The sequence below is a fragment of the Cavia porcellus genome, unplaced genomic scaffold (assembly GCF_034190915.1).
Source record: "Cavia porcellus strain 051 isolate PalLab524CR breed Dunkin Hartley unplaced genomic scaffold, mCavPor4.1 scaffold_5, whole genome shotgun sequence".
In the NCBI taxonomy this organism is placed as follows: Eukaryota; Metazoa; Chordata; class Mammalia; order Rodentia; family Caviidae; genus Cavia; species Cavia porcellus.
Window position 1 is genome coordinate 95673987 of NW_026947488.1, and position 14596 is coordinate 95688582.

Below are 14596 nucleotides of genomic sequence, written 5' to 3' on the forward strand. Positions count from 1 at the left end.
ATGTCCACTTCACAGGGCTTCCTGCAACCCAAGACAACAGCATTTTGGAGCACGGGCCTTAAATGAAACGCAGGCTTGGTAGAATGGTCAGGCTCACAGTGCAGAGTTTTACCTGCAGCCTTAAGAATATCTGTGTGAAAGGCTCCATCCTCACAAGGTAGGAGGCCACGATCATTGCAGAGGAATAGTGGGTCCCGTAGTGGTATGCGGGAGTTTCTCCTGCGCCGAAAGGCAAAGCACCATGGAAAACAAGAGAGGCGAAACGGAAAATCAGATCGGTGTTACTAGGTTTGGAGAGGCTAGGGGATGTGACTCCTGTACCTGTGACACACTGGCATTGGTAGCAGGGAGCTTCCCAGTGACCCCCTACCTCCCCTATGTCTCTGTGGCAACCCGAAGGTGTGATGCAGCAGGCTGTCCTTCCCTCAAACTGTGCTGCAGGGTCCATGGGAAGCAGGCAGCCCTTGGCCGCAACCCACATCCATGGAGCAGAGCACCAACTGACAGCTCCTCTGTACTAGGCTCTGGCTTTGGAATTAAATATCCCTCTAAATTGTTATCTATGATACACATTTAACATGTTCTCCTTGCGGAAGGGAAGGGAGGAAGAGAGTCATACACTGAAATAGACATGGAGACCACTTAGGCATTCTAAGAACAGTCCTAAGTCTCTTTCCTCTTTCTTCTGCTTGTGGGGCAGAGTCACATGATAAATATTAAGCATTGTAAGTAACACTAAACATTACGAATGACAAGTAACTGTATGGTCTACGATGGCAATCAATACATCTTTTTGAAATGCAAAAGGGCCCAAAGAGTGCCCTAATAAAATCAGAAGCGAGCCAATAATGAAAATGTAGCTCTTAATATGATTAGAGAGAGGCAGATAACAACGAGGAATTTCACACACATCGATGTACAGGCAACTCGAAGGCACAGGTAAGGGCACCTGACCAGCAGGCGGTGTCTCACCACTGGAGCCTGGTTAGGGAGCTCAGGGACAACACTGCACACTCACCATTAGGGTCCTCCCAGTCCTTGTACCGTTTCTTATACTGTGCTAACCGCTCATCCGTCTGCGCTCCCATGGGCTTTGCCAGGTTTCTGAAGGTCTTGGGGTTGGTGAGATCCACCTCCTGCAACGCAAAGCAAGACCAGGCTGGTTACGGGGCACCCCATGTTCTGACCACTTGGGCACCATAGCCGTGCTGACGCCCACAGTGCTGTGTGCCCACTGCCTGCTGGCACAGGAGGTAGACAGACAAACTGGCAGCGAGCCTGCTGACCACTTCTCTGTGCAGACACTGTGCTGGGCTTATTTCTTTCCCAGGGAAGCACTCAAGATCCAGGCTTTGGGGAGATGACTGAGGGAAAAAACTCCCAGGTCTGGTCCAGCACATGGAAGGAGCCCCGGGACACACAGCTCTAACTTCCTGTTAATGGCATTACCCTCATCCCTGTGACAGAATTTCCTTCCCACGCCTCACTTCGGGGATCCTTCTGACTTCATTCCTGACGATTGCCTTAGGGGCCGTCTGAGCACGACACAACAAAGACTCAGCAACCTTTTCATCCCAAAAAATAGCCTATCAACATCTTTCTTTCTTCCTTTTTTTCCCCCCTGGAGATAGGGTCTTGCTAGGTAGGTCAGGCTGGCCTCGAACTCACTATGTAGCCCAGGCTGGCCTCAAATTCACAGCAATCCTCCTGCCTCAGCTTTCACAGTGCTGAGATAACACGTGTGCACCCAGCAAAAATAACATCCTGGATCAAGAGCCTTGCAAATGAGATGAATCTCACAGCTACAAGAGATTATTTCAAAAGTTCATATATTTAAAAGGAAACCCAAATTTATCCCCTAAAGGTTTTAAAAGTAGAAATTTAAAACCTGGCTATTGGATATTTAATGTGTATTCTTCCATAAGGCAAAATGACTAATTTTGGGCAGGAGAAACTAATCTACAATCATGAATATAAGTAATTGCCCGTATCCTCGAGAAATCAACACCATGAGGAGTACCTCATTTACGCCAAAGCCCACGAACACTGAAGTGCTGACTAAGAACCAGGCATGCTCCGGGCTGCGAGCTGGAGGGTACCCGAGAGGCGCCCATGCCAGGACCTTACAATCGAGTAGCCTTAGACCATGAGTATTTCTACAGAGGAGTCCTCTTCCTCTAGGAGAAAGGACTGACTGACAAAGGAAAGAGAAGCACTGTGACACAACCAGAAGGCAGCTTGGGAAGAGCAGCAGACAGGGGAGAAGGAAAAGCAGCTCCCTCTGCAGAGGTCCATGGCAGACAGGAGAGAAGGAAAAGAAGCCCCTCTGCGGAGGTCCATGGCGTGTGCTGGAGCTGCTGGAGTATAAGACAGGCAACTGGGGTGTCACAGGAAAGCATTGCTGGGGACCACAAAGGATTCACAGGCAGGGACTACTGAGGTTTGTTTTCATTTCTGCAGTGCTGGGACAGAACTTGGGGCCTGGCGCATGCTAGGCAAGGGCTCTACCACTGAGCTACAGCCTCAGCCTTTTTGAAAACTTTTACCAGATTCTAGGGTCATTCACTGAGCAAAATTAAATAGGGGGTACAAACTGGCCACAGTGCAGAGGACAGAGAAGGACACATCTAGGCAAGAGGCTGTTGTGATGGTCCATGGAAAAACAGCACATTACAAAGGCAGCCCCGCCCAGGCAACTGAGCCAGGCAGAAGGTGGGCACCCCGCCCTGAGACCAGGTCACACAGAGCAAGGGCTGCCCCTAAGTCTGGAGAATGAGGTAGAGGACAGGTTTGGAAGTGGACTGGCAAGCTCCTGCAGGACGGGAGTTCCAGTACATATTTATACAGTTCGCTGCCCACAGAAATGCATTTTCTTTGGATTTCCTGCCCCTAAATAACTGTACTTTCTTCTTTACTTCCTTGGTTAACTTCGTTTTATCAGCCTTTTCTCTCAACTATCCCGTCCTTCTATGACACTCACGTCTCACCCTAAATGTGCGCCAGCCTGACCAGTAAGCACACCTGTGGTCAGTGGCTCTGGACACCAAGGGTACTTGATCACACTGGTGCAGGTAGGGTTTCACTCATCACACGAATGTTCTCCGAGAACAGAATCATCACCTTCCTTTCTAATGCTATGATACAATTTCTGATGTAATAGGCAGCTCTGATCCTAGCGAATAAGACGCTCCAATGCATTTCTGAACTTGAGTATTATCTCTTTTGCTTGCTCATCATGGGCCAAGCGAGCTTCCCTTGTTCTGTCTTGTTGCTAACTCATCAGAACTAAACAGACCTCTGTCAGGAGGCAAAGGAAGAGAGGAAGCATGGGACTTGTAGATGTCTACTTCCTGTTCCTTTGACCCCTAAGTCACATGCCTGCTGCCTGGGAATCTTCCAAGCCTTCTTGAAGAAGTACAAAACACTCTTTTTATGTGGCAGGGACATTCTGCAGAAAAGCCATTTCGTATTTCTTGAGCAAAAATTCAAACTACTCAGATGGGTTCTGACATTTGGGGAAAGTGACTGTGATTTAATGTCCAGTCCCCACTGACTGAGTCAACTTTCTAAACCTTTTCTATGTGCAAGCTAAAATGCTTCCCCTCTTCTTGAAATAAATCAGTGTCTTTGCCTGGGGCACCCCATTTCCAGAGCAGAGAAACCGTCTGGCAACCGCAATAGTGTTTGGTTGTCTCTGAAAATGCATCCCCGTGGGGAAAACGAGGTCAGGTTACCTCCGAGTCGTAATCTGCGAGGATCCAGGGGAACACAGGGTACTGCATGAGATCGTTGTAGGACCTCCCAGCCAGCGTGTTCAAGTGCATCAAATACTGGAAGTTGCTGATTTCACCTCTCTTGTGAGAAACAATGAAGACTCATTTTAGAACAATAGAACATATTCTCACTGTGTTGTTAGAAAGTTTATATGTAAATGAGATAAAGCATGGCTTCTTTTTAACAGGTTTCAGAACAATACACTTTTCCCTAATCATAATATGAAAACACATTTTCCCTAAGGTATATGTTTTACGGATTATGTGAATACTTTGGTAGATGACTAAGGCAGCTTACTTATGCGTTAAGCTTACCTCCCACCTCTGCGTCACAGACTTCTCTCCAACCAGGGTACTGAGTAACCCAGAGCTACAATGACAGAGGGTAACATAAGTGGCAGGCAACACAGTTTACATCTAAGCAAGTACTGAGTTAAAAATTTTAAGTCACTTGGTCCAGGAAATTTTCACACTATGGAAGACTTATTAATGCTTTATGAAATCATTTTGGCAGGCTGTGATCAGCGTTCTGAAATAACATAGAATTCAGATGAAGAAGAAAAGAGAACACAAGAAGGTACCACACACACTAAGGGAAAGTACTTCCTGTGAATTTTGTTTTAGTACTTATGGAGTGGGTTGTATGTCCTGGGATGTCATGCAGTAATGTAACATACTTAAATGTATGTCTTGGTCAACAGAGTTGAAAAACCACTGATGCAGCAGTAGAAGGTTTACTGTAATCTTAGTGAACATTCCAGATATGTGCTGCTGGGGAGGTAGCTGAATGGCATACGCGCCTGCCTGGTAAGTGCAGGGTACTGAGTTTGATTCCAGGTGCCAAGCAAACAAAGACATGTAGTGGAAGAAATGAAATATCACACAGTATTTCTCACAGAGCAGGTTCCTGGTACATTTCCTAACACAGTTATTGAGTAAGTCAATAAAAGTCGTTGCTGTTCAAGATCAGTTAAAATTTATGCATTACTTTTTGCATAGCAGATTTTCTTAAAATTGTTATCAAACCTATATAAGGTTTACTAGGCTTATAATACTGATACTTAATAGTTGACAGCAACTCTATTATCTCCCTGGGTTTGCAAACATAAACACATTTAGCCTAGTGACACAGATATCAATTTCTACCTCTAGATAAATTCTTCCAATCATGTGAACTAATCATACAGGATTTTCTCCTTGGAAAAACAGTTAAGGTAATGACCTTAATAGTTAAGGTAGTGACCTTCAGCTTCAAGACAGAGACAAGTGAAAAAGAAGAGCAAGGTTGGGAAATGAATTTCTGAGCTTTTAAAAGTCTTTTTTTCTTTTTTAAATTGCCAGCTCAGCTGAGAAGCAGTGAGGATAGCAGAATACCAAGTTTTCGATGAACCAGATAGGCAGAGAAGTAGGTAGACCAAGTAGAAAAAGGCTCCATATGCTTTATGAAAACAATTTACTTCCTATATTTATGTTAACCACAAAAATGATTAGCTTAAATGTATTTTGACGTATACAGACTGGAATAAAATTTAATTTTCAAATTACAGAATCCCTAGCAAATCTTTGCCACTTGCTTGCATTCAGTAGTAATTAATTTGAAGCCAAAGCACTGTTGCAAAGGGCTATGAATCAGTGACTGTGAGGGGAAGCTATGGTGTGGGTTCTTGAAGTGATTCCTCACCCAGAGGGGTCTCCTGAGACAGAAAGGGGCTCTCAAGGAGCACAAAGGGGCACAAAACAATGCATGTTTAAATTCATTTATTGATTGATTTTTGGTACCTAGGATCAACTCACTACCTCGCACTTGACAGGCAGGTGCTTATGCTGCTGAGCTAAACCCCTGACCTGAGATGTTTAAAGTTAAATGTTGGAAAAAGGGAAAGGAAAGCAGGGCACTTTGTAACAAAGAGAACAAGCCAGGAGTAATAAATATCTTATTAAGGATAAATTCCCTATAGACTAAAAATAACTCAAAGGAAAAACAAGCCAAAGATACAAGTAACTTACAAATCATGAATAAAAATGGCCAACAAACATATATGGAGTTTATTACTAGTGAAATGCACATTTAAAAATGAGTAAGCATCTTTAAATCAGTAAGATTATATAAAGCTGGCAAATACCTACTGTGACAAACTTTAATAATGGTGGAATTTTCTAAGAATGATGTAATATAAGCTTGTACAGTTTTATGGATATCAAGTTGGTTTTGAGTACCAAGAGTCTTAAAAATCATACAATTTATTTTACTAAGGGGCTGACTGAACTCTATCAAAATAATAACAAATCAACTTTCTAGTATTTTGACAGGAAAATCTGATAGAAATGAAACACCAAAAAAAATACAAGTAGCAAATAAAAGTTATGCTTTTCAAGAATCTTTTGAAGACTAGTAGATATTCAAGTAGAAGCATAATAAAAGCTGCTATTCAAAGTATGAAGTCCACTCCATACATAGCAATGCGTGGAAGACCAGAAAGTGCGTCGTCATAAGTTAGCAGTGGTGTGGCGTTAGATTACGCACACTTTGCTCTGGTTCCAGTACTGCTTCCTTCTGGTTTCCAGTGTGACTTCCACAGCCATCATGGAGAAAAGCACTGATGAAAAATGCTACGTAAAACCCCTTGGATTCCTGATATAATGCACAGAAACAAACCACCTACCCCTGCTCCACACTGGTATTCGGCCGCTGGCCAGACACCGACTCTGAACTGTCCGTTAGAGATGGAACCACTGCCAAGAACCTGGAATACAATAGCATAACATGCAATGAGATCTCAGGAAGGTTCTCGGGAGAAAAGGCTGTGAAAGGGCAACACACTGAGCTCTCCACTGCTGCAGAGACCCGTCCACTTCCTGTACACGGCAGGCAGAGAAAGTATCCTAGGAGGAGGACACCGGGCATTAAGGTCCCTGGAAGATGCTACCACGCTGGACCCCTGCCTTTACAATACCAGAAGGCAAAGAAAGGCCTTGCAGTTCTGCCTGATACCAGCTGAGCCCACCAAAGGAGGACCTGGAGAGTGACTATGGCTAAATATCCACATGGTTGCAGTAACAATGGGTAACACGGCTAACCAAACGATGGAGCAGACTCCAGCAAATCAGCGGAGAAAGAGAAAACTGCGCTGTGCGTGATAATGCAATCCTAGCACCCGAAAGGCTGAGGCAGGAGGAGCCAAGTTCCAGGCCAGCCTGGGATACACAGTAAGACTCTATCTCAAAAAAAAAAAAAAAAAAAAAGTCAGTATCAACTAATAAAAGGTAAAGCAATGATCAGAAAATTCCTGGAAGGGATGTAGACACTAAAATTTGCATACATACAGAAATTTTCCAGAGAAAGACAAACACTCCCCAGGAACAACTGGTTATGAAGAGCACATAAGGTCCTTGGATGCAAGCAGCACCATCCTTGGGAGCCACTAAGTCCAGCAGAACCACATCTCGGTCACTGTGACCCTGTTCTTCCCAGCGGTCAAAGGAGCCACAGGTCACTGACAGGCAGCCTTGGTACTTCCTAGAAGACGCTCACAGGCGACCAATGCAGCCTTTTTCTGCAGGGCTCCTTCTGAAGATTCTGCTGCCCTGCAGTCTACTGTGGCCCACTAATAAATGGATAAATTTTTTTGGTCTTTTTGAGACAGGGTTTCATTTTGCAGTTAGGCTGGCCTTGAACTCACTTTGTAGCCCAGGTTGGCTTCAAATTCACAGCCTGCCTCAGCCTCCCAAGTGCCAGGATCACAAGTGTGAGCCACTCTGCCTGGCTGTGGTCTAGGACTATTAAAGGGAAAATTCTAACCATAAACAATGTGTAAGTTTCCAGTAACTTTTATTATAGTACATTGCTATCATTATTCTGCTTTATTTTTGCTATTGTTGTCAATCTCTTACCGTGCCTAATTCACCACCTGAACTTTATTATAGTAACTGTGTATACGTATGAAAAAATTAAATGTAGGGTTCAAGCTATGTACATTTCTGGTGTGGGGTAACATCTTGGAGCACATCTCCCGTGCATGGGGTGATGGCTGCGTTATACAAGGATGTGCAATGTACCATATTCATCAATCCTCAGTAAAGTGATTAAATACAAGAATTCTAGGAACATAAGGCTTGCCAGGACTACGCTACTCTTCAAAGAGTAAGAAAAGGCCTCTCATTTATATGATCAGTTCTTAGAAGCCTGATTCATACACCAAACACAAATATCTTTATGTTTCATGGGTACATACTATTCTTTGAAATGATAAAATTTAAATAGAGTTTACCAACATTTCAGATACACTTAGAGGAGCTCTTCGGTTTTATCTAGTTACCCAAATTTTGCAGGAATGCAGGTATCCAGCCTCCCTTCTAAGGCCAGCACAATCTCCTGAAACGTGATTTTCAAGGGGACTCAGTTGTGGAACTCAGAGCAAGGAATGCTCCTGAATGCATTTTGTAAAGATGAAAGCAGCCTATTCTGAACCTAAAATATTGTTTTCAAAGCCAGGGTTTCGTCACCCTTTTGTATTTACATATTTGCAGATAAGACTGTTACAAAAGAAGCTTTTGATAATCTCTAAGTTACAAAAGGAAAAATGGCATTTCATAATAGAATTGCATCACTTTGAAAGAGTCAGTTTCAAATGGCCGATAAAAATGAAACAAGTATTTTCTTCAAAGAGGTTGACTCATGCATCTAAATTCTAGACTTGTAAAAACCAGCTGAACCGGTTGGTAGCAGCTCCCCCTCCCGTCTCTTTCCATGATCTCCCGGACAGTGTTCTTATTAACCCAGACCTTTGATAGACTTTGTTTCTTATTCCTTTCTGAAAAGCGAGGAGGTAATTCCGTCCATCTCCGGAGAAAACTTCCACAGCAATCGGCTTAAGAAAAGAGAAGAAGACCACAAATAAGATTTTGTATATTAACTTTTCACTATAGATTTCTGCAAAGCTATCATAATTTATTGGCTGTGTTTTAGAGGTATGAATTCTTTGGAGATTAACTAGACAATAAAACACTATTCTTATCTGCTTGATTTAGAAAAATGTTTAAATTTTTAAAATATAGCAACTATAAAATTATAGCTTTGTAAAAATGCAGTGAGGATATCATTTTTTATTAAAAGATAATTAAAATGTTGATCTGGAAAGCACAGGTGAAGACAGATAACAAAGGTACTGCTCAGGGTTTAGGCTGTGCTTTAGAAAGATCAGTTATACAGCTCTGTACCGTGTGGGACGGGCGTGAAGAATAACGTGAGTCCCACAGAGGGTCCACTCCGTCCACTCCGGAATAACGCGTCCTAACTAGGCCACCGGCCACTCACCTGCAGGAGGTACCTCCTTTTGTGCACCTCTTTGATATCCTCATAGGCGAAAATGCTACACGTTCTCTTGAGCTGACTGGGGCCCTGCCTGGCTCCTCGAGGGATAATCGGCTCATGCATGCTGCAGGCGACGAGAGGAAGAGAAGCAAATGCAGCAAAAGGTCAGCGCACTGCCCAACAACAGGGTGCATTTTCAACACAGAATGGGGGGAGTAACACGATACCTAAAATTTCAGTTAAAACAATGTGCTCAAGAGAACAGTTTGGTAGCCACCCGAATTCAAGGTGGCCTTTCTGATGAACACTTTCAAAAGATCATCCCTGCTGCCCTGGGTGTCTATCATGCATTGCTGATGTGTGAGTGCACACAGTTCTTTTGTTGGAGACAGGGTCTTTCCATGTAGGGCAGGCTGGCCTTAAGTTCACTATGTAGCCCAGGCTGGCTTCAAACTCCCAATGATCATCCTGCCTCAGCCTCCCAAGTGCTGGGATTACAGGTATGCACTACCATGCCTGGCTCTAAATACTTTAAGTTGGAAGAAAAAGCCAGATTTTTAGGTAGGACAAAATGTTTTAATCAATATATATCAATAGTTGGGACACATAATTTTTAATATTTTTGTATTGAAGTTTTAACATTATTATTACTGAAGAAAAATGATTATTTGAAACATCTCCTAGGAATGAACCACAGTGAACTGTATTTCCCAGTACTTCATGGTTAAAATATGAACGGAAGCTAAAGCTCAAGCTTCTTAGCACCCTTCAGGCTCTGTCTCTTGAGTTTCCCACCAACCCCTTTCCACTCCATCACAGGGTCAAAAGAAAGAGAGACAAGAGTCAGCCTGTGGATCCCCACGCAGGCCACGGGCACAGGACTGCCATGCTATCCAGAGTCCACGGGAACTCTCTGGTTTATGAGCATTGTGTGACAATCTGTCTTTTTCTCTACCACTGTGTACCTACTGATGTGTTATAATCTGTAAATGATAATATGAATAATGCTATTCATTCACAGAAATAAAGTTTTGCTTTTGCTTTGGTACGCAACATGATTTTTTTTTTTACTACCCTATAATAATAGCACTGCCCGTATGATTATGTCACTGTAGACACCCAGGGACTGAGCGACGTTTCCTAGGCAGAGTTTGCATTAAGAGGAAATATGCGAGCATATTTATGTCTGCTGACAAGCGCTGTGCTTTGAGCCTCCTCATAAGGACTTACTTTGGGGGTAAGGTTTCAATATCGCGGATTTCCCGGGTTGCCGTCATGGTAAATCCATCAATCACGTAAAAATGCTCTTTTCCGAAAAGCAGTAGCCCCTCGCTGGTGTCCAGGCCCTGGACGCGGGCACAGCGGTACATGTGCTGGATCTGTAAGGACAGCCGCGCACATCCTGTCATGTAGTTTTCCCAGCCCTGCTCCTTGGTCCCTCTGCCGTGGCGGCTCTGCGCCAAGAACTCCTAGGAGGCAGCCTCGGCTACACTGCCTGCAGCACCCATGCCTGCTCCTCTCAGTTTCCCTGGGGAACCTGCCACACACCAAATACATGTGTGCCACCCTGTGAGTGTGGGTCAAGCTGAGGTCCTCGGGCACAGTGAGCCTGGGGAAGAGGGGCTTGAAGGGATGTGCCCTTGGGAGGCAGGACAGACAGATGGTGGCAGTTTGCAGGGTCTCAGTTCCATCGCCTCACTCTTGGGGATCTGGTCAGGTTTCCCAGGTTGGCTGAGCCTCCGCGCTCTCACCTGTCAATCACTAAGGCACGTCACTGGCTGCTGTGACACGCAGTGAGGTGAGGTGCATGATCATGGCAGGATTCTGGCGCTCTTCTTTCATTTACCTATCTTTCTAGAACATTCCCTGGCTGAAGTGGCAACTGCGGAAACTGTCCTGATTCATCCTGGCCAGAGTCCTGCTTTCCTGGGAATGCTGGGCCACTGTAAGAGCCAAGCTTGGCACAGTCTTACTGCTCACAGGAGGAAGGATTACCACATCTCTCAAAGTCTCTATTGTGTTCTCTTTAAAGGGTAGTATCTGATTCTTAGTAAAAAATTCTTTCTTGCTTTAAACCCGGTTCAACATGAGTCAAGGGGAAAAAAATCAGCAAGTAAATCAAAGTCAAACAAGTATCACATGAATGTCAGCTTAAGCGCATTTCCTGCACTATTCACACGTAAAACAATCATCAAAAAGCTGTACCTAGCAAACAGACAGGGAAGAGAAAGTTTGCCACTAGAGGCCAGGGGGGTGAGTTTGGGAGGAGCTGGACACTCTTCAAAGGGTGCAAAACCTTGGTCAGACTGGAGGGTAACTCAGCGATTCACCGCACTACACAGGAACTGCAGCTAATAACAATGTGTTGTGCATTCGAAATTGCTAAAATAGATTTTTAACATTCTCAACAGAAAAAAGTGATACAATGGGGAGCTGATGGATGTCAGTTAGCTAGACTGATTCTATAATTTTATAGATCAAAAAGTCTCAAATGAATACACTGTCAGTTGAAAATTTCAAAAATGAAATTTTCGAAATGTTCTCAAAAATGAGAGCATTACAATAAATATCCCAAAACACTGAAATGTGGGTCCATTTTCATTGCCTCATTTGAAATTTTAAGCACTTCAATAATAAAAGGGGAGAATGCTATGTGGAGAATCCTGATGCAATTTTTTTTTTGGTCTTTTTTGTTTTTATCGGTACCTGGGATCGAACTCATGACTGCCTGTTTGCAAGGCAGGCGCTTATGCCGCTGAGCTAAATCCCCAGCCCCTCCTGATGCAATTTTTTTCTCGTACTGGGACTGTGGCCAGGTTGCATGCGTGTTAGAAAGCCATGCCCTCAGCTCTGGATATACTTCATTTATCCAACCAAGAGTTTTCTCCCTTCAAAGTTGACATGAGTCAACAGGGACTATATGAGGCCAGGGCTGGGAGGACACAGTACCTGCCTTTCAGGAGCTTACCAACCGGGGAAGAAACAGACCCTGGATCAAACAATTTTGACAAGACAGACAGACACAGGTAAGGCCTTTGAAACGCTTAGTAAGACCCCATCTCCAAATCAAAACTTAAGAAGGGTTAGGGATGCTGCAGCCAGGGGTGTGGCCCTAAGTTCTGGCCTAGCACCGAGGAACGAAGGAAGCCTGGGCTGGTGAGACGGAGGGGACAGCCTCCTACACACGAAGCTATGGGCATCCAGGCTGGTGGAGGTTCTGTGGGTGGAGATGGGCCCTTTGGCAGAATAAGCAGTCTGAGAACAGAACAGAATTAACCATGGTGGATGTGAAAGATGTTCAGTGCTCCAGACAGAGGCAGTGACGTGAGCCTGTGGGGTGGGTAGAACGTGGGAGGTAGAGGAGACGCAGAGGCACTGTTCCTTCCTGCAGGAGATGGAAACAGCTAACACAGGGCTGGAGCCGTGTGGAGGTGGTGATCAGAATTACGGGGAGGCCTGATAACTGAAGGACCTGAAATACAGGATTCCTGCAAGAGACGCCTCGACAAAGGGAACAGCAGTGGAGTGAGTCAGGTGTCTCCTGAGGTTTCTGGTGGAACCTGGCACTGTTCAGTGTGCACAGAGGCCAAGAAGCCCTTGAATCTGGGAGAAGCAGAGCAGGATGGCATGCAGCAGGCCCCTCACTGTGCATTTTAGTACGCAGGTAAAACTACTCACATGAGCCCTCTACCAGCTTGCCTGCAGTATGACATCGTAACCCTTACTTTTCAGGAGCACAGTACCTTTTCCCCCTCCTCTAGCAAGCGCAGTAACGTGGCGTTGTCTGTTTTCTCCTCCTCCTCTATGGCACTGCTCTCAGCAATCTGGTCCTGAAGCTGCTCCTGGTTCTCCTCATCTCCTCCATCAGGTGCAGACCGGGAGCGCTTTAGAGGAGGCTTGACCAGACCTACAGGATAACAGTCGAGATGGCCATGAGACAGTGGAGGGCCATGTGGGGTGCAGGCTAGGTCAGTGTCATTTGTGATGGCTGGGCACAGTGTCCCCTAAGGCTTGTTTGGTAAGATTATGGATGACTGACCCAAAGCATATAAATAACACAGCCTAAAAAATGGTGCTAGTGGGAGGAGGCAGAATCCCTAGGGGTGGGGCCTCGGGGAGAAGGCAGGTCTCTGCGGGTGAGGCTGTGGAAGGGACTCTGGGACCTGAGCCTCTCCTCTTCTTTGTCTCCCAGCTGCCATGAGGTGGGCAGTGTTTCTCTGTGCTTTCTCCCTGCACGATACGCCACCTTCCCACAGGCCTGAGACATCGGATCATGTCCTGACACCTTTGAGACTGTGAGCCCAAATGAATCCTCAGTCTTCACAGGATCGTTTATCTTAGGTATTTGTCCCAGTAGTGGGAAGCTGGCAAACACAGCCACTCCTTCTATTTCCAAAGCTAGACAACACTGGAAGGTACAGGAAGCAACATAGCTTCCTGTGGTTAGTGGCAAATGCTTGCAAATTCAATAGCAGCACGACACCAGGAAATTATTTTCCCTTTATCTATCAGACTGGGACAAGAATAACACCTACCTCAGAGAGCTGCTGGAGGACAAACCAAGGTGATTTGTGTAGTGCTCAGAATCATGCTTACTGTATGATAAACTCTCAGTAAGTGTCAGATGACAACGATAAACAGAGCTTGACTGTTTTTATAGATGAGTGTCCCTCTAGGGACACTATGAATTGATAATAAATGATTTATTGGTGCCACAAAAATAGAGACAGCAAATTATGAACATATTATGAGAGATCTCACTTCCTCTGAGGACTCACAGATTATATCAAGCCTCGTTTCACATGTGGCAGCATGGTGTTTCAGACAGAATGAAGTCAGTCAAAACATCAGGTCAGAAAGAAGGAATAGAATTTTTCTAATATAGGAATAGCTCATGTATTTGCAAATTAAAGGAATACTTTAATGAATACACTTTGATAACTTTATTAAAATCATAGTAGCACAAATTAAAGTCAGTAAATGACAGCAACCAGCAAAAATGACCCTGAAGTACAGATAGTCCTCAAAATTAAATTAATAGTCCTTTGCTGTACCAGTAAAAGTAGTATCATACTTGCTGACAGCGGTTGTTCTTTGCAGTTTGGAGAAGTGTCAGGTGGCTTATTCAGTCTTATCTTTTGGAATTGTTATCAGAGGTTCTGCTTGACCTTAAGAAGAAGCTTACAAAAGAGTGCAAAAACTCATCAGGAGAGACAGAATACTACTGAGAACATCCACAAAGGGAAGAAGCTTACGTCTGTATTACTTTTAGGTTAAAGAATCAAAACCTCCAGTCCTATGACTAGGACAACATGCTGTGAATCATAGTAATTACACCAGTATTTGTAATTTGGGCTCCATTAGAGCTAAGGAAGGTCAATCGAGGGGGGTTAGGTGTCAAAGGCCCAAGCAGAGGTCCCCTCTCTCAGGGGGTCCACTGTAGCTTACATCCAAAAACTGCAGCTTTGGACCCAATTCAGTAATTCTGGGGATGCACTGCCATCACCTGGAA

General features: G+C 44.5%; 1 protein-coding gene across 12 annotated transcripts in view; it reads right to left on the reverse strand.

Moving 5' to 3' along the window:
• Positions 1-14596, reverse strand: part of Wdfy3 (WD repeat and FYVE domain containing 3) — a 277794-nt gene that overhangs the window by 29949 nt on the left and 233249 nt on the right. For all 12 annotated transcript variants that reach the window (XM_063249360.1, XM_063249363.1, XM_063249371.1 and 9 more), the window contains 9 exons: positions 12828-12991; positions 10315-10463; positions 9088-9208; positions 8556-8641; positions 6437-6517; positions 4089-4143; positions 3735-3854; positions 1019-1136; positions 113-219 (listed from right to left, as the gene is read on the reverse strand). In XM_063249360.1, coding sequence (XP_063105430.1) covers positions 113-219; positions 1019-1136; positions 3735-3854; positions 4089-4143; positions 6437-6517; positions 8556-8641; positions 9088-9208; positions 10315-10463; positions 12828-12991 — 1001 coding nt within the window. The remainder of the gene's footprint in view (positions 1-112; positions 220-1018; positions 1137-3734; positions 3855-4088; positions 4144-6436; positions 6518-8555; positions 8642-9087; positions 9209-10314; positions 10464-12827; positions 12992-14596) is intronic.